Source organism: Ambystoma mexicanum, chromosome 8 (genome assembly GCF_040938575.1).
Source record: "Ambystoma mexicanum isolate Mex_15411 chromosome 8, UKY_AmexF1_1, whole genome shotgun sequence".
Taxonomy (NCBI): Eukaryota; Metazoa; Chordata; class Amphibia; order Caudata; family Ambystomatidae; genus Ambystoma; species Ambystoma mexicanum.
The window spans coordinates 423,766,631-423,791,053 of NC_090929.1; the positions used below are offsets into that span (position 1 = coordinate 423,766,631).

The 24,423-nt window shown below is 48.2% G+C and overlaps 1 protein-coding gene across 2 annotated transcripts in view; it reads left to right on the forward strand.

The window, feature by feature from the left end:
* Positions 1–24,423, forward strand: part of EXOSC10 (exosome component 10) — a 1,010,963-nt gene that overhangs the window by 226,728 nt on the left and 759,812 nt on the right. For both annotated transcript variants that reach the window (XM_069609938.1, XM_069609939.1), the window contains 4 exons: positions 9,836–9,944; positions 12,936–13,011; positions 13,171–13,281; positions 13,366–13,509. In XM_069609938.1, coding sequence (XP_069466039.1) covers positions 9,836–9,944; positions 12,936–13,011; positions 13,171–13,281; positions 13,366–13,509 — 440 coding nt within the window. The remainder of the gene's footprint in view (positions 1–9,835; positions 9,945–12,935; positions 13,012–13,170; positions 13,282–13,365; positions 13,510–24,423) is intronic.

Here is a 24,423-nt window from a genome sequence, read left to right on the forward strand (position 1 = left end):
CCTACGAAAATTTAACAAATTCCTCAGGAAGGACAAGTTCAAGATGGTAACTCTCTCTCAGATCCTTCAGGCCCTCCAGCTTCAGGACTGGCCGGTATCTCTAGACCTTCAGGATGCTTATTTCCATGTGCCAATCCATCTCAAACACAGGAAATACCTGAGGTTCGCAATTGGCAACTCTCACTATCAATTTCGAGTTCTGCCTTTGGGCTGACCTCCACCCTGAGGGTCTTCACCAAGCTAATGTCGGTAGTGGCTGTAAGTCTAAGGAGGGAAGGGATCGACAGCTACCCCTGCATAGAAGATTGGTTGATCAGAGCAGTATCTTCGGAACAAGCTCAGATCCAACTAGATTGTCTGCCACTTCCTTCACAAACTGGGCTTCTCCCTCAATTTAAAGAAGTCACAGATGATACCATCACAGAGACTCCAGTTCATCGGAGCGGTCCTGGACACTTCCCTGGGGAAAGCCTCGCCACCAAGATATTCTGCAGATGGTCAACAAGTTTCAAAATGCCCAACGTCTCCCAGCCTTCGACTTTTTGAGGTTACTAGGCCTCATGGCATCCTGCATCTTCCTTGTGCCAGAGGCTCGCCTGAGAATGAGATCCCTCCATTGGGCATTAAGAACCCAGTGGTAGCAAATCTCAGGAGGAATGACAGATCTCCTTCAGGTCCCGGACAAAGTGGCTCGAGACCCTCAGTGGTGGGCCTGTCGGGAGAACATTTTGAAAGGAGAGCTGTTTTGGCAACCATGGCCGGAGATAACAGTAGTCACGGATGCCTCACTCACGGGGTGGGGAACCCATGCCAACGACTTGACCATCAGCGGTCGTTGGTCTCCATCGGAGTCCAGACTACATATCAACCTGTTGGAGCTAAAAGCAATCAGACTAGCGCTGAAAGCTTTTCTGCCATCAGTACAGGGGAAAAATGTCCTGATAATGACGGACAACACAGTGGTCATGCACTACCCTACCTCAACAAAAAAGGAGGCGTAGGATCACTTCCACTGTGCAGAGGCGATGCAGCTCTGGTTTTGGGCAATTCAAGAAGGAATCTCTCTATCGGCAGCTCACTTAGCCGGAGAGAAGAACTTGACAGCGGACGCTCTGAGCAGGCAGAGCAGTCTCCCACCAGTGGGAGATAGCTCAGGAAGTCCTTCAAGAGATCTTCACCCTCTGGGGAACCCCTCAAGTGGATCTGTTCACCACCATTATCAACAGGAAGTGCAATCAGTTTTGTTCGGGGGAAATTCCCCCGAGAGGAGCTCTAGGGGACGCATTTTTAGTGGACTGGGAGTTTCCACTTCTGTACACATTTCCTCCGGTCCCAGTCATTCCTCAGATGATCAGGAGGTTGAGAAGATTCCGGAAGACTATGATCCTAATTGCCCCAGACTGGGCCAGGAGAACGTGGCACCCGGACCTTCTAGACATGTCCATCTGCCCCCCAATTCGTCTTCCGCACAGGGAGGATCTTCTCTCGCAGAAGGGCGGTCAGGTTCTCCATCCAGACATCAGAACCCTCAACCTTCACGCTTGGTTTCTGAAAGGTTGAGATACAAGGATTGGGACCTCCCAGATGGCGTCACGGAGGTGTTGCTTTCGGCTAGAAGGCCAGCAACAAAGACTTTATACCGCTGCCGCTGGAACAAGTTTTGCAGCTGATGTAGAGAAAAGAACATCGAACCCTTTTCATGCGGTACACCAATGGTGTTCTCTTTTTTGCTCTATTTGGTGAATTCAGGCCTTCAAGTTGGTACGATCAAGGGCTACCTCGCAGCGCTGTCGATTTTCAAGCGCACTGCGGAGGAGCCATCATATTTCAAATTACCCCTAGTAATTCAATTTCTGAAGGGGTTAACTAATGTCTATCCCCCAAAGCCGTTTCAAGTTCCCTTGTGGGAGATAAATCTAGTCTTAAATTTCCTGATGGGTACTCCTTTTGAACCACTCCATTCTTGTTCATAAAGATTTCTCACCCTTAAAACAGTTTTACTAGTGGCTTTGACATCTGCCAGAAGAGCGAGCGAATTACAAGCTCTAGCTTGCAAACCTCCTCATACAATTTTTCACAAAGACAAAGTTGTCCTAAAAGTGAAGCCTAATTTCCTCCCAAAGGTAGTCTCTGAATTCCACATCACTCAGAAGATAACCTTACCTTCATTCTATCTTCCTCCCCATCCAGGCAAAGAGGAAGAGAGGCTACATAGGCTGGATCCGAGGCGAGCCTTGAGTTTTTATATCAGCAGACTAGCCAGGCAAGCAGACCAGCCGTTTATAGGTTATGCAGGACACAAATTGGGATTGCCAATCGCAAAACAAACAATTTCAAGATGGATTATTTTAGCCATTCTAGAATGCTACAACTTGGCAGGGAAAGAGCCCCCTCAACACCTTAGGGCTCATTCAACCAGGGGTATCGCAGCCTCTTTGACCCTCCAAAGAGGGTACCGATTCGAGACATGTGCGGCTGCCACTTGGTCGTCCGCACATTTCTCTACAAAATTCTACAATCCGGATTCCTCCTCTAGCCAGGAGACAAGATTTGGCAAAGCTGTGTTACACGCTGTTCATTCTTAAAGGGAAATATTACAATTTTACTCCCACCTCCGTTTACACACCACTGCTATGGGAGTTGATCAAGATAAGAAAAACGTCGGAGGACACCCTCCCTTCGAAGAACAAGTTACTTCTTACCTTGTGACGTTCTTTCGATGGGATGTTCCTCCGACGTATGCCTCATCGCCCCTCCCATCCTTCCCCTCAGTATAACTTCCCTTGTAGTTTGCTGCTTACGCTCCTTCAAGGTCAATAACCAATTCATGCACAGCTACTCTTAAGCTTCAAATCGGAACTGAGCAACAGGACGCTGCGCGAGTCTATTTATACGCACGATGACGTTGGTGCTGATACGGAAGCTGTCGAGGGACACCAACTCAAGGGACGTCGACGCGCAGCGCCCTCTACTGAAATAATTTTACAAGACCAGCAAGCTGGAAGTAATCTATCAAGATGAGGAATATGTCGGAGGAACATCCCATCGAAAGAACGTTACAAGGTAAGAAGTAACTTGTTCTTCTCTCCCTGACAGCCCCAGCCTCCAACAGTGTCCCAAGATGCAAGATAACTTCACTTCTTCTCACCTGCTGCCCCTTGGGGCTCTCTCAGCACTGAGTGGTGCCCTCTAAATTCTCTATTCCCGTCCCTGGGCCCAATTTGCTCCTTCTGGCTGCAGTGTCTGGCCTGCTGGTAACTTGGTGGGAGTCGGGCTCCAGGAAGCAGACCAACAGACTACTAAGCCAGTTGGTGTTCCCCGCTCACCCACTCAATGGAGGACCGTCCCCTGGGCCAGAGGTCACACCCTGTTGTGTTTGTTGTCCTTGCTAGGGTGGGGTGGGGGGTCCTCCCCAGTGCTTGCATGCTCCGCTGGAGGGTTTTCGACCTAGGTGTAGGGTGACAGGTGTATCCCATCCACTCTTCCACTTATGAGATTGATGGTCCTCGGTTGGCATCCACTGTTCATCTGTTTGCCGCTTCCTCGGCAGCGAACACACTCCTGGTCGGGCAAGTGCTGCGCAGCCCTGGTCCCTGTTGGGCTCATAACTTTCCTTCTGTGGGGGGTTGTAGTCGGACCGCAGACTGCGATCTCCCAGCCGGACATCCTTTCATTTTAGTGGCGTGGCGGCCTTTCTCGCCCAGCGATGCACACCCTCTCTCTAGTCCGCAGCTGTGCCAGGGCTACTCCGTGAGCATGCCTCTGGGTTTAAGCATGAGCCCCAGCGGTTTCACTGTTGGTTGTATTGAAGCCTGTGATCTTTCTCCCTTTCTCCCTTTCTCCCTTTCTCCCTTTCTCCCTTTCTCCCTTTCTCCCTTTCTCTCTCCTTTTTTTTTTTTTAAAGGCCATAATTGATTTGTACACTGGATCCTTGACAGCTGTGAGATGGGGTATAGGGGCAGAACAAACTCTTCTCAATCGTTGAAGTGGTCAATGACCTACAGGTCACTGATGCGGACACCCCATCACTAAGGGGAGGAATATATAGGTATTCGACCGATGTTGTACTCCTTTTACGTACCGCCACAGGCTTCATCAAATTGAAAAATAGTTTTGTGATCTGTTGTAATGAAAGCAGCCTCTAGATCAATTGCCAGAAGATCAAGGTTCTCTGTGGCAAGAACATTTACTGAAAATGTTTGCTAATAACCATAGATGATGTAACTATTGAGATGGTTAAGACCTTAATTTGTTTAGGAATTAGGATTGTTCTAAAGCTCAGCTAGATGAGGGCAATTTGACATTCGGAAAAAGGTGCATGTCCTTTAAACAGTTTTTCGAGTACAGGTGGGAAAGAAAATGCTAGCCCCAGCACTGGAAACGTATGGACCACAAGCGGTTGCAGGTTCCACTTATGAGATTTGGGGCTATTGTAATGCAAACAGGCTAGCTAGGGTAGAAAATGACACTTTAAAAAACCTCACATTGCTACCGATGGATACCCCTAACTGATCTTTACATCTTGAATTGGGTTGGACATCCATAGACGAGCGAATAACCCTAAAACCTTTAATTTTACTGGATCCGTGGACAAATGACAACTTGGTCACCTATAGGAAGACGGCCTTGTATATGAGCCTCTTGGGCAGAAGTGATCTTCCTTGATTAAGTTTGTTAGGGAATGACTCAAGAAGTTAAATCTAAGAAATGTGGTTAAATTCCAGAAACATCTTAAAGGATTAAGATGGTTATGAAAGCTGTCAATAATTGGTATATGCTTATAAATTCTAATCCATAGACCATTCAAGAGCTTTATATCTCAAAATGCGTTTGGGTATTCTTCCGTTAGCTGTTGTATAAGCTTGATGGAAAACAGGATGTCGGACAATTGTCCTTTCTTTGATCTAGACCTTGCAGCATTTCCTATTCCCAGCCTATAAAACTATCAGAGTGGAACTTGAAGGCCTTTCTGCGAAATCCTAGAATTTACAATTAATGAAGAGCTGATGCTCTCTGTAAAAATGTGATACATTTACAGTTTGTAACTTTCTCTACCATGCATGATCTAAACTGATTTTTTAAAATCTGGACTAGGTGTTTTTCATGCTCTAGGTTTGGTTTTAATTGTAAAGACCTTTTTTCAACTTTTAATAGCTTCTCAACTATTTGAATAGAGTCGTTTTTTATGTAACGTATTTGCAACTAGAATTGAAATGTATGCACATGTATTTTGTTGTTGTTTTCATTGGGTGTGATTGCCCAAGCTGAGAAATTGTATTAATGGTTTTAGGATGCGTTTTTCTGTCTACTTATGGCATTTGTTGGGAAAGATTTCTCTTTTGGCAATTTTCACTCCATACTTTGTATGGATCCCCAATCTGTTGGCTCTTTTTTCGAACCTGTTGATGGGATGTAAAGCCTTCAGCATCACTTCCCCCTGCCTTGTGCTAATTTCTAATGGGGAAACTAATCCGACCTGCAGACTATTGGTACTGGGAGACTTGACACTTGTTACTTTTTAACATTGCACACATCATCTTACAATGCAGTTCAATGGGTGGTAGTTTTGTACCACCCTAGCCTTTTACACTTGGATTTTTGGGGACTTTTATATGCGCCTAAAGACAAGCCGGTAGCAGCAGACCTATTTTTTTTGTTACCATGTTTGTGTTTTATATTGTGCTCATTCCTGTTTCCCACATATGGCTGCTAAACGTAGCTAGTGCCCTAAAATGGCCACACGACGACGAGATTTCTGCTTGTTCTTTGGCTATATTGGCCGTCTTCCTGCCTTGCCGGCCAAGAAATCCCATATAAGGTCATGCATTGCCTGGGAAAGCTGCTGCTTTTGCAGGGCTATTGATGTCTGTGTGTGCGTGGCTCAGGAAGTGGGTCGGACTGTGTGGTCCCAATCCACATCTGTGGTGGCAGAGACTCTGGGTGAGGGGCATGTGTGAAACCAGCAGCTGTCCCTGATTGTACAACTACTTGCTGTTTGGTGCAGAGCCTTACAAGTGGTGGGGGTTGGACTTGCTTTATAGGCCTGATTTTGGATAAGAGGACTCCTGCAGCCATTTCTGCATATCCACATTGGAGCCAAGAGTCCCCTGTAGATGATCTGCGACGACCCTTGGAGTCCTGGCATCCCTTCCTGTGTCTGTCATGGTGAAGCCCTGTTGGAATACCTGATATGCAAAGGCCCTGTGCGGTGCTGCAACCCCTGGACTAGTGGGACCAACCAGTCTCGACATGTTCTCAAGGATCTAGCTGTCCTGATCCTTTGGAAGTGTGTACTGTCCTGCTCTTCAGGACAGTGTTATTTGCACCCAGAACTTTGGTGGTTGCCAGCATGTGGTATAAGTCGCCTGCCTACTGAATTTTAGCATCCCAGCCCTGGAAGACATTTACAACCGTGACTGGAAGGCTGCTTGCTGCTGTCTGTATGCAGTGGCCATTGCTGGAACTCTCCTTCCCAGTCTCTTGAAGTGCTGAAGAGGACTGCATCAGTGAATCTTGCATTTCTCCATTACCAAGGGTTGCACTTTGCTACTCAACCTGCCCAGAAGAATCCTTTCACTCGCAGCTCCTGGGCACCCCTCACCGGAACCAACACAGCGGGAAATCCAACCTCCAGCTATACTACTTGGACCTCCCCCACCTCCATCTGCCCCCACCCTCCAGTTGAGTCATCAGGTAATCAAAGAAAATGGAGGGATAAGTGCAAAGCATTTTTCTCCCCCTGTCCTCCATAGGATTAAATTGAGAACAAGTCTTTGTAGCCTTCCAGTCCACTGCCTTTTAGTTGTCGAACCTGGGTAGTAGAATCTGAAAGATAACACATTTTACTTACCTAGTAATTTTGTTGCAGCTCTTTTGATCAATCACCAACACAAGTAACTTACCTGGTACACATGCATTCTGGAGAGAAGCATTGTGGCTCCTGTGACCTTTTGGGTAGAAGGACCCATTCTTCTTAGGGATTGGACTGCTAAAGTTAGGAAATATCACTTTGGACTTGGGTCCATCTTTACTGCATTACTTCACTTACCTCCTTTGTTGATTTAAGTCATTGAATGCATTTTAAGAGCCTATGGTGAATGTATCTATGTTTGAGTATTGTGCGATTATCACCTGCTTGTTTAATTTTTTGTGTCTTTAGTCCTAGAATAAATAATGGATTTTATTTTTATACATGTCATTCACTGTGTGCACTCTATGGACCCCTGACCCCAGGATCACACTTCTGAGAATAGCCTTGACTGCTTGCCACATTTACTTTGATTGGGTTTTGACTACCCTTTCATAGTTCCCTGTTCACTTTACCCAGGGTGGCCTCCTGAAATCGGTCTACCAGCCAGATTCTATAAATCCATCTTTTTGTGCCGGAATAAAGTTGTAAGGTGAAGTGTGCAATTGTAAAAATACATGAAGTCACACACAGGCTCTCGGTACCGACAGTTTTGGGTACTAGTCAGTTTCCCACTAAGAATGAGCAAAACCGGCAAGGGAAGTAAAGCAGAAGACTTTACTGACCTCCAAGTTAGGACAGGTTTAAAAAAATAAGCAAATAGACTTGGAGTCCAATAGGAACATATGGAGGGAAGGGTGCAACAATACTTTCTACACATTCTCCTTTGGTAGAAGTGTTAGACCAGATCTGTTTTATAGCAAGTGTGTGACAGTATTTGCCTAGAGGTTTCATTTGCTTGGCATGCATTTGAAAGGCCTAATAAAATCATTGTATTTTTTGTTTTGGAATTATTGGTGTTTTTCTCTGTGGGCGTATTGTAGCCCTAGAGCACTCTCGCTCGTGTGTCGTTGCCTTGCCAATCTTACTTACTTTGGTTTGGGTTTGGCTAGGCTTCAGTGTCTTCTTTTTTCATAATAGGTTGGCTTCTCCAAATCCACCCCTGGGTTGATTTTGGAAATCTATCTCAACACACCTTTGCTCCCCTTCTTACCTGGGGTTTATCATGGACTCCAGTGGTTTGAGATTCTTGAGGAATGCTTAATTGTCTCATTCTCTCCTTACCCTCACCACTTCTCCTGTTTTAGATAGTTTTAAAAGCCAGGAAACCAAGTGTCTAATGGCACTATCAAACTCTTGTAAACTAGCCAGAAACTCTATGAAACTATGCTAAGTGTTTTGACTTGTTGAATCTCTTAAGCTAGCGCCTGAACGAGTTCCAACATTCATTCAACACTTTATCCCTAGCTTTGCTACTCTGATGTAACCTGAACAATGTTCTTTTTGTGGTTTACTTTGGTAAGCTTTTTTTGTTATACCATTACACTTAACAATTTGTAACCTAGCTTAGTTTTATTTAGAGCATGCTTAATTGAGCCTGAACCCTGTTCAGGCTTCCCTATCACTGTTTCTAAACTTTGGTTACTTTAGGTAGTATTATTTTGCGTCATAAGGCTTCTTCCCTTTTTAAGGCTTTCTAGGTAGTGGTGCTACATTTAACTAAATGCACATAGACTGTCTCCGCTCAGACAGATGTTGTTTCTGCCTGCCTTTGTTTGTTTTTTGGTTTGTCACATTCTTTTGGCGACTATCAGAAGGAAGAAACTTGGTATCCCCTCAACTACATTGCTGCAAGGGATCCCTAGTTTGAGTTCAGACCATTGGACTTTAGGCCAAGGTTCCGGTATGGCATGTCCTCCCCAAAAGGCTGGTTTGGAGTCCCAGAGAGTTCCCGCCTTCTGAATTGTACTATAGAACACAATTCGGAGTGGGCTGTTCACATGAGTTCATCCTATTACCACAGTTTCTTATCACAGGTTCTCATGAACTGCTGCGTGTGAATGGTGAGTGGTATGTCTGTGAGAGTATCTCTCTGAACTATTGCTCTGTTCTGGAGAATCTCTGGGCTCTTTCATCCCTTCAGTCTGGTGTGACTGGGTCCACCATCTACTCTTCTCTGTTCATTTGAGAGGTGGTCTACTTCTAGCCTACTACTTTTCCCCTTTATTTGGCCAAGTTCTTGCAGTGTTTCCAGTGTAAAAATGACTCCTTGAACCCACACAATCCCCACCCTCGGGAAGGGTAAAGCAAAAGTGTTGTGGGGCCCTGGACCCATATGTTGCTTAACTGTAACAGTCCATCGTGTTGCTTAAAAGCCTTTGCAGACCTAGTAACCACTGGTATGTTATTCATTTCACAAATACTGCTTGTCCGAAACACTAATAATTAAACTTGATATACCTTCCTAATCAACTTATACTGGTTACCTGAGGCTTTATTTTGGACCCTCTGTGTGTTTAGAAAATATACCTTACTACGTGCTTACACCGCTCCATTACAAAGTGTTTTACTTCTCTGTAACTGTAGTGGTTTTTCCATGCCTTAAACTCTAAATAGTTAGATATTACGTAAGATACTGTGTGGACATTCTATTATCGTGTGCCGATCTACCCGCTTGCTGTTCAGATCGATCACCACAGCTTACCTCCGAAGAGCGAGGCCTGGATTGTTTTGTCTGACTACCTATTGGAAAGCCTGGTTAACTTAGGGGAAACCCTGTGACCCACGTGAGGTGGTATGTTTCAGTCCTGGACGCAGTGCCTTTGGGATATCTTGCCCAACAATTTGGTAGCTGTTGGTGATGCCCAAGTTTGTTGGAAAGGGGGTATTTCTGGTGTTGGAGTAGCTTGGAAAATTCAACAAAGAGGGATTTCTCTGGGGCTGTTTTAGTAGGCTGGATATACCCTTTTATGGGGGAGAATGGTAGTTGGGAGCTGTAAGAGGATACTGGGAGCGATATTGCATGTCTTCTTTCTGGTTGCAAGAAAACATTGTCTATAATTTCACTGTATCTCTTCTGGCACTCAGTGTTGGCAAACCATCGGGAGAGGCAGAAACGTCCGGAGGACCTGGATGTACCACCAGCACTGGCTGACTTCATCCATCAGCAGAGGCTACAGCGTGATGAACAGGAGCTGTAAGAAACTTTATGATGAAGCTAATCACATTTTATTACTTTTTTTTGTAACGCTTTCATATGTAATTAGTGTATACTGAGGGATGCTAGATTAGAGCTGGCTGACTTTTAGAATATGCCAGTGGGGTGAACTGTCGTCCTGGTTCTACAAGCATTTTTCTTTTCTTCCTAGAGATCACTTTCCTCGGTCGCACTTTATTTGCTTGTTTTCCCGAATATTTTTTTTTTTGTTGATTGGTGGTGAGGTGCCCCTCGACCATCTGAGGCTTGTTGCTCTGCTTAGAATCCCATGCTTTAAAAAGGCTGATATCTAGTGGTTGGCCCAGAGTATTGTATGAATTGTTTTCAAAATTCGAAAAGGGACGTCGACCGGGCGTGCCTGTAATACTATCCCTAGTTAGGGTAAAGATACCTCGACAACTTCCATTCTCAGCTGTTTGGAAGGATTTCAAAGCTATTAGGGGAAACAGTTATAGTCCTCATAGACAGCACTACCGCCATGTTTTACATCAACAAGCAAGGCAGGACATTCACTGAGTCTGTCCAAACGAGCACAGAAGATCTGGAAATGGTGTCTCCAAAACAATATTTACCTCCTGTTACAATGCGTTTCAGGGGAACACAATTGTCTTCCAGATGTCTTAAGCAGAAATGCAGTGCTCCCCTCATAACACAAGCATTTTACACAACACATTCACGCAATGAACGGGTCCAGGCCTAGATCTGTTTGCAACAATAGAAAGCACAAAATGTCACTCTTATGCCTCTGGGTTTCCCCTGACAGTCGGAGGGGAATGCAATGTGGATCAGTTGGTCAAAGAGATTTGCGTACGTGTTTCCTCTGACCCACACTTCTCAAAATAATCCGCACGATGCACCAGGAACATCTAACTAGGATTCTTATAGCTCAACTGTGGGCGAGGCAGACCAGTTTCTCACACCTGCTCAAAATGTCACTTTGCCCGCCAATCAAGCTGTTCACACAACATCAGGGGACAACCATCCATCCACATCCTCAAGCACCCAATTTAGCAGCTTGGCTCTTAAGGTCATAGAATGTGTTCATTTAAACGTATCTGAACGATGCATGGACATCTTAAGGGAAGCATCTTAAAGGAAGCACAGAAACCAAACATAATGCACTGTTACATCAATAAATGGAAACTGTTTGTGGTTTGTTGTCAAAAATCTAATGTGGATCCCATTGATCACCTTCTAATACACTACATGCTTCCTGGACTCGGGTCTAGTGTGCAACTCATTAAAGGTTAATCTAATAGCGCTCTCAGCTTACACTACATGACAAAGTAAAGTGTCCTGGTGGAAAGTTCCAGTAATTAAAGCTTTCTTGGAAGTGATTAAAAGGCTTTATCCCCCAATTTCAAACCCCCGCCCCCCGTTGCAGTATTTAAATGTGATTCTAACAATGCTCATGGGTCCTCGATTTGAACCCATGCATGAAGCAAGCCTCAAAGAGCTAACCTACGAGACTGCTTTTTTTTTTTAAAGCCAGAGGAGTGATTGAGTGAACAAGCACTAGTAGCCACAGACCCTTTTGTCAACAGACACAAGGACAAAGTTGTCTTAAGGACACATCCAAGCTTCTCTCCTAAATGCTTTAAAAAATGTCAGATCAATCAGTCAATAGAGATTCCAGCCTTCTTTCGAAACCTACACAACTCTGAGGAAAGAGCCCTCCATAGACTAGATGTCAGGAGAACTGTCATGTACTACCTAGACAAGACTAAACCATTAAGGTAGACAGATCAATTATTTGTTTCACTAGCTGCAGGTAGAGAAGGGAGACCCTGTCTCTAAAGCAGTCATTTCCAGCTGGATCATTCACTGCATTCCACAATGCTACACATTGTCAAATAAAACATTTCAGTTCATACCCAGCGCACCCTCGACTCTGGGTATCAGTGCAACTTTAGCATCCATTGCAAATGTGCCCCTAGAGGCAATTTGTAAAGCAGCCACATGGAGTTCAGTGCACACGTTCACACAACATTACGGTGTTGATACTCCCAAGATGTGATTCTCAGGTTGGGCAGACCGTGTTGAAGCTTCTTTTTGCCCCTGTACCTTCTAACAACCCATCTATTTCACATACTCCGTGCTAGTCTATTCAAAGCATGTGATTCTAAGTAGATCCACAAGCCTCAGAGGACAAATAGTCTTTCTGATGCTTGTATCTGCTTAGAATCACATACAACCACCTTTCATTCCATCGTTTGGAGTTAAAGGTACATAGAAAATGTACACCTTTTCTCTACCTTCCTGTACTCTCATACACTTCATGCTCCATCATTTCAGAAACAAAACAATCGGAGGAACTCGACATGTGAAGGACCATGGGAACAGTGCATGTCGCACTAGGCATAGTATTACAGAAGCACCCTGTCAGTGTCACTTTTTGAATTTTTATAACACTACTCCGCACCAACAACTAGATGTCTGTCTATGCAAAGCATGGTAATCTAAGCTGGTACAAGCATCAGAAACACCAATACATGTATGTCATCTTTGTCATATAATCGATGAAAGCAACAATGGGTAAAAATGCCTGTGACGTGCAAAATGCACATATTATGGTCATATCCGGTTGTTGGCTAGTCGTTTTGTTGGCCCTCAATGTCTGTTTGAGATATTATTGGTAAGGTGCTAGAAGTGTTACGTCAGTGGCTACATAGACTTATTCTTTTCGAGCAAAGTTAGTGAGCCAGTCTCATGAGACACCTTCGTTTAAAATTGTGCTCAGAGATTCTAACAGCCGGGCCTGGCCCAGGATTTGCTGTGACAAAACAAAGGACAATGGACTTAGCTTGAGGGTGAGAAATCTGGACTATTTACAGGAGCTTTGGAGGACGATGCAGACGGAGTCATAGGAACACTGGCTCGGCTGGAGTTTGGTTATGATGGGTGGAAGGGAGAACCCTGGGTGCCGGACAGACAACTTGTGTTAATCATACAGCTTTATGCCCTTTTCAGGTTCTCCCATCCATACCAATATGAGTTGGACCACTTCACACCTGCCGAATCTCTTCTCGAGAATCCCCAGATCCAGGTGAGGGGCACGACATATTTGATCATGTTAAATGAAAGGGTCACTCAAGTGGAGTGCTCTATTTTTGTGTCCGGGTTGGTTGATGGGTGGGTGCAGGTGTACTGTGACGTAGGGAGGATATTGGAAGAACTTGTGTAGTCACCCTGTTTCTCTCCACAGATGTACCAGCCTCTTGAACAGACGCCATGCCATTACGTGTCTACCCTGGATCAGCTGGTGGAGATGAATGAGAAGCTGTTGGGCTGTTGTGAGTTTGCAGTGGATTTGGAAGTAAGTCGCCCCCATCCTTGTGTACTAAGGTTCTGAGATTTGTGCTATCAATAACTCTGCCTTTCCTCTTCACTTCTCCTGCAGCATCATTCATACAGGAGTTTCCTTGGGCTAACCTGCCTGATGCAGATATCCACTCGCAATGAAGACTTCATTATTGACACCTTGGAGCTGCGTAGCGACCTCCATATCCTAAATGAGAGCTTCACAGATCCAGGTGTGGTGAAGGTAAGTTGCTCATTGTCTGGCATTTTTCATTCATCAAATTGTGGCCTATTTCTTCCCCCTAAATCATTGAATCCCTATGTTTGGTGAATTTCTGTATTGTGGCTTGTGACATTATTTCCTCCCTAACTTTTGGTCATCCTGAATGGTTCACCCTCCTTTTCCCTTTCGTGTGGGCTGTGATGGTGGCTCACTAATGGTGCTACTCTGTAAACTGTGCCCCCTGGGATATCTTGAACATCTCTCGTTAGGTTCACCAAAAGGTACCCTGTGTTTTCTTAGTGCTGGCTTGGTTATCAGTATGGGCGCCGGGTGTCGGCAGCAACAGGGCACTGTGGCAAGTCAGTGTTAAAACAGAATTTTATTTTTGGGACCTTTTTTGATGGTCATAGTTCCCTCTCCCACTGCAACCCTTTTTGATTCCTTGAGTTATATGGTCCTGGCTATCAGGCTCGGGTACTTCTGAAGCACTCCATTTGTACCATACGTTTTGGCTTTACCACAGGTGCAACCAGATTTGCTGTATTGTTTGCTCTCTCTAACCTTTTTGGTAGCTATTGGAGTACCATTGTATTCTTTTCAAATCCTGCTTGTGGCCCTTTTGTTTAAGGGGGTTCCCTTTTTTCAGGGGAACCCAGAGGTAGGCCTAAAATGGCCATTGTGCACACATGGGTGGTTTGCAAGCCCAGCCCTGCACCCTTGATTGTGGTTTGGACTGCCATGTATCAGTTCCTGACCCTGGTCATTCCTTATTATATGCTATGGGGGTGGCCTCGGTTACATTTCAGATTAAGGGGCCAACAAGATTGGCTGGATGTCAACTCTTGTTTTTATTCTGTTATTTGTGGGCAGACCTGTGTGTGTTAACATGGATTTCCGATATCAGCCCTGGGGAGAGGATTATGGTGTACAGGGCAGCCACTGAAGTGACCCAATCAAGGTAAGTTAGCAGAGCGGCAAGTCTTAGTCTTACGAAGGGTGTGAGAGTGGTCTTGGGCTACGAGTCCACACATAGCAACACCAAGAATTCCAGTTAAACTACTATATATTTTTAGATTTTTCTATTAGGCCTTTAAAATACACACTATGCATGTAAAATCTTCAGTAAAATATTGTCAGACCAACACTATTAAACCAATATACACATTCACCCTTAAGAGATGTAGAATAGCATTTGATTCATTGACCAGTGAAACACAGATAAATACTTGGATGCATTAGCAATACAAAGAACACTCATAGAAGAGCTTCTCTCAATCTCATTAAGTCCAATCCTTACATCGGTTGCAGCTTGAGTGCAAAAGTCACGAGTTCCAAAGTAGAAACGTCACAGGTAGGTTTATCAAGAGATTGGCGGTGCCAGTTATGATTTAATAAGATTTAAAAAGTTAAAGTTCAGATAAGAGAACTCACTCAATCCCAGTCCTCAGGATAGTCCTAGGAAGGGATCCTTGACAAGTTCTTCACTGAGCAAAGCCTGGGGAAGAGTGATTTAGGCACAGGCCTTTATGCCCATGTAACCCTATGGAGAATGGAGGGGCCAGAAACAGGTGGTTTAACTTGCCCCCCTGAATCCGATTCTTCCAGAGACAACTGCTGGTGTTCTTGAATCCGTTCAGGGGGACACCCTCCCACCAAGAAAGGTCCAGGTCACGGTTGCACTTGCCACTTTCAGACTCTGGATTTGATTTTGGTTGGTTGCATGCTTTGGAATCTGTTTCAGACCGCTTTCAGTAGAACACCCAAACAAGGAAAGATGAAGACTACTTTGGAGCAGGCCACCTCCGAAACCTACAGGGATCAAATGAGTGTTGCAACGGGAGTCGCCATGGTCACACAGCGACAGGAGATCTTAAATAGACTAATAAAGGGGCAGGCCCAGCACAGCTTTCATTAATGCAAGAAGGCTGAAAAGGCGGCTTGGGTGTCTTGTTATACTAGTTGAAGGATCCCCAAGTTCTAAGGATGCACTCAGAACATGGACGTCTGTGACGAGTTGGCCCAGGAGGGAGCTGGGTTGTTAACTAGTTGTCCAGGGGACCCTTCCGAAGGCATGTATCCTAGAGCAGGAGTCAAGACTAGTTGTTCCCAGGGGTCGAAGCCCCGACAAGGGTCTTCTTGTGATCAGAACAGAGGTGCAGGGCTTCACCATGACTGCACTTGAGTCATTGCTATTTAGCTTCTGGCAGTCATCCTCGGCTCATCAGTGACCTGCACTTATTTATAGAGGTCTTATCTCCAGCGATTATCTGTCGGACAGCTACAGGAAGCCCTCCTTTTAGCCAAGATTTGGATTGTTATCATGGGCAAACCCACCAACGGTAAGGATCTGCAACATTCAAACAGGCAATGGCTATCAAATCATTGACAGCAACTGACCACCTCTACTCGGCAATAGTCATTCCTGCACCAGGGATGTGGATTGGGACTGGTACCAGCCCCCTGCACTGGCCACATACAAAACTGCCCCTTGTCCCGCAAAAGGCACAGCTTTTCCTGTATATGGGCATCACACACAAGGCAAACTTCAGAAGGCAGGAAGAATTCCAAAGAACAAAATGGCCAAAGAACAAGTGACAAGCCTTGTTGCACGTCAATCTTACAGTGCCAGCAGTTAGGAAACATTTTCGTTTTGCAACTTTTCCTCAATGGTTTCCTCCCCAATCTTCTTACTCTGTTTTTGGTCCCTTCTTTTTGAAGGGAAGCAAAGCCTTCAGCTTCATTTCCCTTTATACTCATTTGTTATTGGGCAACTGACTAGTCCTTCAGACTATCAGTACTGGGAAACTGTTTCCAGTTGTGAATTTTTGTATTTAACAGCGCACAGCTTCTAACAATGTAATCCAATGGGGATACTTTTGTGTCACCCTACCTTTTTGAAGCATGGGATTTTTGGTTACTTTTATATGTGCCTAAAGATAAGCTGGTTGCAGCAGTTTTATTTTTACAATGTTTGCGTTATTTTTGGTGTGCACATTTGCATTTACCGTGTATGGCTACTAAACGTGGCCAGTGCCCTTAAATGGCTGTGCTATGAGAATTGTGTTATTGGCCATATTGTAGTTTGGCCTTCTTACTGTCCTCTCGAGTCAGGAAAGTCTTGATAAGGTCATGCACTTGCTCCGGAAAGCTGCTGCTTTTGTGTGCAAGTGAGCCTTTGTGTGGCCCTGGAAGGAGGATGGGATTTTCTAGTCCCAGTCCACATCACTGATGCTAGAAAATCTGCTACTTGGGCGGATGTGAATCCAGTAGTTGTCCCCGATTGGATAACTATTGGCTGTCTGAATGGTGCAAATCCTTACTATTTGTGGGCTTCAACTTGCTTCCAGCTTGGGTTTTGGTAAGGGGTCGGGGGGGGGGGGGGACTTCTGCAGCTATTCTTCAGATTTACGTTGGAGCCAAGAATCCCTCGAAGAAGAGCAGCCTGTTGACCGGAAGAAGACTCCTGATGTGGCCCAGCATCCCCTCCAGTGTCCGGCCTGGCGAAGCCCGGCTCCTCTGCGTGATCTCCGAATGACCCTCTGCAGTGCTTAAGTCCTTGGACTTGAGGGGACAACTAGTCTTGATGCCTTCTCGAGGATCGAGCCAATCAGAAATTCGGAAGTGTCCTTGGACTGCCCGGTGGACTGACCACCTTTCTCATGGGCTACTTAGCCAGAACCTTCGCTGTTCTACGTTCAAGCCCAGAACTTTGGTAGTCATAGTCAACTTGTGCCACAAATAGCCCCCCCCCCCCATTTCAAATTTCGATCGTCAAGGGAACCTGTCCTGGAGTAGCATCTGTGACTGTGTGGGCGCCTATCGTATCCTGCAAACTGTGATGGTCACTGGAACTCTCCTTCCTTCCTCCATCCTGTGAAGTGTCCTGGAGAGGTCTGCATTGATGGAATCTGCATTTTTTCAGTGACGGGGATTGCATCTTGCAGTTGCACCCGACCGGAGAACTCCTCGAACCTTCAACCCCTGGTCCCCTCGCTAGAACAAAGGATGGAAGAACACCCTCCCAGCGGCCCCCAGTCGACCCATTGTGATACCTGGGAAACTATGCAAATCTGCGCCAGGGGGGACTTAAGTTATAATAACTGTGCCTGTCATCCCATTCCCCCAAACTCCCATCCACCTGCCCTTGATAGGATAACATTGGGAGCATGTCCCTTTGTCTCCTAGCTCCCCCTCACTCTCCTTTGGTCATATAACCTGGGCTAGGGATCCTGCCTTTGTGTTAGCCTTGGGTCTCGAAGAGAGAGGAGAACTTGCCTGTCTCGTGGTAAATTGTTACTGAACTTCTAATTGGTTTGAAATTAATCGTCACCACAAGCCCTTTGCATCCTTTTTAAGAGAACTCTTACCTGTGAGAAACCTGTGACCTTTGGCCATGAGGCCCCATACATCTTAGGGGTTTGGACCTCTAAAGTTAGGAACTCCAATGTCCCCTTTCCTCCTTCCTGTAGGGGCGTCCCTCGTGGAGACATGCTTACCAGGCAAGCGCAAGGTGGGGCAGAGCCGATCCGACCAGGTATGCAGGCTGAGCCCAGGCCTGCGGCGAACACGGTTCCACGTGCGGAAACCACGGACAAGATGGTGGGCCACACAGCCCAGATGGCGGCTGGGCCTGACCCCGAAAGGTGGGACAGCCCTCCAGCCAGAACAGAAGCATGCCAACTGAGCGAGCCGCAGAAGTTGCAAACCCACAGCCAAAGCAGACTGGGTTCCAATGACTCCATTCACCTGGACAACGTTGTACCCGACCTTCACAGGACCGCGGTACAATGAGGGCATATATGCTCAGGGAGGGCCCAGACAACAGGCGTATTCGCCTCCAGCGCCCATGCAGGAACGCTCCCAGCCTGCCTGCGAGGACCACGTTGATAGAATTTTGTCCCTCATGAGGTCCCCACAAATGGGTAACATCTTGAAGGGCATAATATACAACATGCTTCCTCCCATGCCGCCGCTTCAGCTGGTGTCTACACAGCCTACTCTGCCACCCGTGCCAGCTCTTGTTTCAGTACAGGCGCCAGCGCCCTGAGCGCCGACAGACGGACCCAGGGGTCTAGTCTAGTGTGGGGGGGGGGGGGGAAATCAGCAAGAGACTGATCAAGAGCAAGACATGCCTTCCTCAGAAAGGGCCTTCCATGACAGGATAGCAGGCCTGGCTGAATAACTGGGCATCCCTCAGCCCCTAAATGAGCTGCCTGAATCGGGGGTATTGGCGGAAGTGCTCGACATTAAGGCAGAGGCCAGGTCTGGCATCCCTCTGTAGAAAGGTGTCGAAGCACTGGCTAAAAAGGGTTGGCTCAAACCACACTCCACTCAGCCATTCACCGAAGGCTGTATGCACAGTTCAGGCAGGTAGAGGGCAACACTATACTTCTGTCGGTACACCTGCAGCCGTTATCCTCAGTTATAGCAGCAGCATCTATGAATGCCAAGCCTCAGCCTTTCTTTTCGAGTACTTCCTCTTCGGCACTTCTAGGCAAAGAGGAGAAAACGCTGGAGGCCTATGGAAAAAATGTATTAAAATGCGGGCCTGCACCTCAGACAAGCCAACGCTGATGCCATACTTGCGACGGCCAATCAACGGCTGTGGAGAGAGATTGCAGACTTTATTCCAGACATTCCAATGACAAGCCTCGCTCATGGCTGGGCTTGCCGAGGCGAAAATAGTGGCGCAAGATATCATGGAGGCCACTGTGGCCCTTGACACCGCTAGTAGAACGATCTGTGTGGCAACAGACACGAGGACGGTCTGGTTTAGGACCACCAGGTTCAACCCTGACCTCAAGGATAGAATCCTAGACTTGCCCTTCAACGGTGGTAACCTCTTCCACTCTACTACGGACGAAGAGCTTGACAAAAAGAAAAGTAGTTTGCAGACTACCAAATCCTGGCCATTCTGACCAAGCCAGCAACAAATACCTTCCCTCTGAGCCAATCCCGCTCAGACAAGGGGGCGATCTTTCGGCAGATTCCGGGTGTTTCAGGACTGCCGAGCCAGGCAACCGGACAGGTCTCCAAGCCAGCGTAGGCGGAAACACCATAAGGCTGTGCACAAGGGGTCCTTCCAGCCCCCCTCTCAGTAGTTCGCCTTGGACCCAAAGAAACAATGACCTTTTTCAGGTCCACCGCACCCCAGTCGGGGGCAGGATGACCCTACACAGTCAAGCTTGGCTCATATGCTTTCAGGACTCGTGGGTGATCTCGGTAGACTCCACGGGCTTCCGTCTCCCCCTTCCATCCCCTTCCCCTTGTCTCCTCCCATAGATCGGAACACCCTCTCAGCAGAGACTTGTTCCCTTGTGGAGAGCGGGGTGGTGGAGGAGGTCCCTCTCACTTAACAGGGCCAGGGCTTTTACTCCTGCATCTTTGCCATTCAAAAGAACCGTGCGGGCCTGCGAGTGATGCTAGATCTTTCATTCTTCAATCTATACCTACCTTTGCAGAAATTCAAAATATCTCTAGTCGAGATGCTGTGTGGGGAGGACTGGACATGCCACCTGGATCTGAAAGACTCATCTTCTTGTTCCCATAGTGCAACCTCACAGGGCCTTTCTCAGGTTCCGGGTCAAGGGTTGGCATTTTAAATATAAAGTGCTACCCTTTGGTCTGAATTCTGCTCTGAGAGTGTTAACAAGACTCCTGAACGCCGTGGCGGCCTTGCTCAGAAGGGAGGGCCTGCATGTATATCCCTACCTCGACTGGTTAGTGAGAGGACCGTCACCAGAGCAGGTGAGGTCCGCAGATCGGACTCCTGACTACACTCTACGAGCTGGGGTTTTCGATCAATTGCCAGAAATCGCAGCTCTGCCCTACTCGAACCCTGGTTTTCCTGGGACTGCTGTGGGATACTCAGAAGCAGGTGTCTCCTATGGGGGAGAAGGTGGCAGTGACCAAGAGTTTGGTCGCCCACTTCCTCAGCAGAACAGTGACGGCGTGGTGGTTCCAGCACCTGCTGGGAGTACTAGCAGCATGTCTCCTAGATATTCTGTACACCACGCCCCGAATGAGGAGGCTGCAGCTGCATTTTACGGCTTCCTAGGACTAGGGATCGGGTCAGCATTGGGCGCCTGTCACCATACCCCCTCACTTACAGCAGGACCTCAAATGGTGGGCTGGCTGTTCCGGTCGCCTCCAATACAGCATACTCTGACCAGACTCTTCTCCAGGGCTGGGGTGGGGGAGGACTGGACATGCTCCCTGGATCTGAAAGACTCATATCTTCTTGTTCCCATAGTGCACTGTGTACACACTTCTTGGAAGCTGAATAAAATATCTATATAGCCCCTGTGCCTTAAGGAAACACTTCCTCCACAAAATGGTAATTGGAAGAAAAGCAGACCTGGTTCAACTGTTTTAACCAATGAGAAGTGCTAACTAGATACATTGTAGACGTAGGGACAGCCATCTTCTCTCATCTCCTATTAGATGGACGGCGCACCACCTCTGACCTAGGGACTGGGATTCCTTACAGGGTGTTCTTCTGCCTGGTAGCATACACATTATTTGTAAAGAGAAGTAACATTACAAAGAATTGTTTTTCCTTATTATGTGTTTTTGTGTGATATAACGGACACCTTAGCTAACACTCAAGTCCATTCCTTACCCTCAATCAGGTGCCCAAATTGTTTTTGTGTAAAAAGGCATCTTATCAGGTCTGACCTGACAGTTTACACCGGTCAAATGACTGCACCCACTCTGGGATCTTTACGTGGTGCTCAGTGCCCTGGTGCACAAGCCCTTAGAACCCATGGCCATGATGGATATCAAACTGGTCACACTAAAGACAGCACTCGGTGGGTCTCACTTCTGCGCACAGTGTCAGTGAAATACAGGCATTAGTGGCTTCACATCCCTTTACTAGGTTTCATTGGGGCAAAGTTGTGCTCTGCACGAACCCTAAGTTCTCCAGCATGGGGGTCTGGCATGGATTCACATGCTCATGAATATTCCCCGTCACGCTGGGAATCCTCGGTAAAGAAAAAATCAGTATCAGTTTCGTTTCTGATCTGTCTTTCGTAGTAGTAACCAATCACTGATCTCTGCGTTATACTGACCACAGCCAATGACTGCCATCTCCCTAAGCCCCGCCTCTGGCAGCCATCTTCAGATTTTTACCGCACGTTCAAGTGTTGGGAGTCCTCGTGCTTAGCTCTCGAGCTTTTACTGCGTGTTTCACGCTTTTTCAGGTGAATTTTCAAATTTTTTCGGTTAATCGAGCCTCAAGCTCCACCGTTTCTACTCCCGTTAACGGGTACCCGTTGCAGGATTTTCCTACGCCCCTCAAGGGTGAAGATTTCGTCGAATCAACCTCTTGGAGGATTCCAGAAGATTTGCGGCCTACTTCGAGATGGCCCAGGACGCGAGTTCGTCACCCGGACCCAAGCTGTTTCGCAGCTGCCCTGGATGCGGGCTGCAGAATGTGTTTAAGGTGGATGAACATTCGCGATGCCTCTACTGTCTTCATGGGGACAAGACTCATGTAGAGAAGGACTGCCAGTTCTGCAAGAACTTGTTGGAGCGGACCATGAGGGACCGTCGATCTCGTCTCGCCAGCTGGTTGGAGAAGGGCTCAACGGGTGAGAAGAAGAAGAAAGGGTCCGAGCGGGCTTCTAAGTCCTGTGCGGGCGCCCCGGCGACGGGGGCCAAGTGCTGCGAGTCCACTGGCTCCGGGAGCGCTGAAAGGTCGGGCTGTTCGGTCGCCAGGCAGGGCGCACCTTCCCCGGCACTGTCAACCACGAGCCAGCGCTCCGGTTCGGGAAGAGGAAGTCCGAGACCCCGGGTAAGCTTCGGGAGAAGCCCCGTCCGATCTCGGGAGAGGGGGAGCGAGGCGTCGCCCCTCCCCCTAAGGAGAAGGCCCAGGATGCACCTAAGGTGGTGAAGGCCCCTACCCGGCAGGCAAAGGCCTCTATCGAGGCGATCGCGGCGACTCTGGCCAAGCCGGCAGAGACCCCGCCAGCGGAGACTGCCTCCGGGACTAGAGGTTCCCTGCCGCCAAGGAGGGAATCCTCTTTTCAGCCCATCGTCATGGCCCCCATGATGGAACAAGGGCGGGGGGGGGGGACACGGTAGCCTCCTCAAGCTCGGAGTCTGCCTCGGAGGGGGAACTGACCGAGGTCGCAAGGAATCTTAAAGGACAATTCGAGAAGGTTTGGTCCCGCAAGGAAGATCCTCGGGAGATAACCGAGGAAGACGACAATGGCGAGGAAGAGCAGCCTTCCCTTCCGGCACAGCCGGAACCTAGGCCTCAGGATAGCTCGGCGGCCATTTTGTTTGCGATCCAGTCCTTATGCTCTGAGATAAGGACGAGATTACCACGGCCCAGCCCGGAGGACCCGCAACCTGGCCCGTCGGGAAGTCCTCAGAACAAACGACGGAGGACCCAACCCTCTCCTCCGCTCGCCCCCGTAAGGCCTGCAGTTCCCTTCTCATCCTCCCACGAGTTGGGAGATGACGGTGCGGTGGGCTCGACGACAGGTTCTGAGGGCGATGACGACGGCTGAACGGGTCTCCCGGGCATCTCCGCCGGATTGACTCATTCCACGCCATGATCGCCAGGGCGTCCGAATTGTTCCAGCTCTGCCCGGAGGAGCAGAAAAAGGAAGGTTTCCTCTATCAGCGCCGCGAGGCCAAGAGGAAGACTGTCATCGCGGTGCCTCTAATCGATAACATTTGGGAGGAGGGCCTGTCGGTACTCAAGAACCCCTCCCCTCCACGGCACCAGCCAAACGGGACCGGTACGAGAAGAAGTACCGGGTCCCCGAGACCGCTCCCCTGTGCCTTGGGGCCCAGCCAACGCCAGACTCGGTCGTCTCGGCGGCGAAGAAGAAAGCGGTGGGGTCAGGAGCCTCAACGTCGAATTCCCCTCCGGACGGCGAGGGAAAGAAGTTGGACGCCATGGGGCGACGGGTCATTTCGTCGGCGGCGACGCCGATCAATGCGGCCAACGCCCTGGCGGTCGTGGCCCGTTACGACAGGGAGCTCTGGTTTAAGCTGGCCCCCATATTGGACTTCCTACCGGACGACAAGAGGTCCGAGGCCCTGGAAATACTTCAAGAAGGTGAGGTGGCGTCGGACAACGCCATAACGGTGGCAACCGATATTGCCGATACTGGGTTCCGCTAGCTGGGCAACGGAGTTTGCCTACGATGACGGGGTTGGCTCCGGGCGACCGACTTCCGTCAGGACGTCCAGACCAGGGTGTTGGACATGCCATTCGACGGCAGCAACTTGTTCGGGAAGGCGGTGGACGAATCCCTCCAAGCCATAAAGACGGACACGGAGACGGCCCGCGCCCTAGGAGCCCTTCAGCAACGACGGCCCTTTCGGAGCTCCGGAGGCAGACAGGAGGCCTCCAAGGGATCCAGCGGTGGCTCGTCGTCCTACAGCTAGGCGGCACGCTCCTAGTCTCAGGAGGCCTACAGGGGTCGCGGCAAGCAGGGAGCGCCTCGCCGCCATCGGCAAGGTGGCCAGGGCGGCAAAGCAGGACTGAACCGGCCGTGGCCTCGGGCCCCCACCGAAGCACCCCGGTGGGAGGCCGGCTGAAGAAGTTCGTCGGTGTGTGGAAGTCCATCTCCACCGATCGTTGGGTGCTGGATACCCTGGCAAGAGGACACTCTATCGAATTCCTGAAGAAGTGCCCTCACATTCCACCTGTGGCCAGGAAGGAAAATCACGTCCCGCAACTGCTGTTGGAAGTACGGGCGATGCTCAGGAAAGGCGCCATCGAGCCCGTCCCGAAGAGGCTCCGGGGTGTACTCAAGGTACTTTCTCTTCAGGATGAAGACTGGCGGCTGGCGCCCCATCCTGGACCTTCGTCGTTTGAACAAATACATCAGGTCATAAAAGTTCAGGATGGTCACCCTCCAGCACATGCTGGGACATCCTCAGAAGTCACCGAAAGTTCCTCAGGTTCGTCGT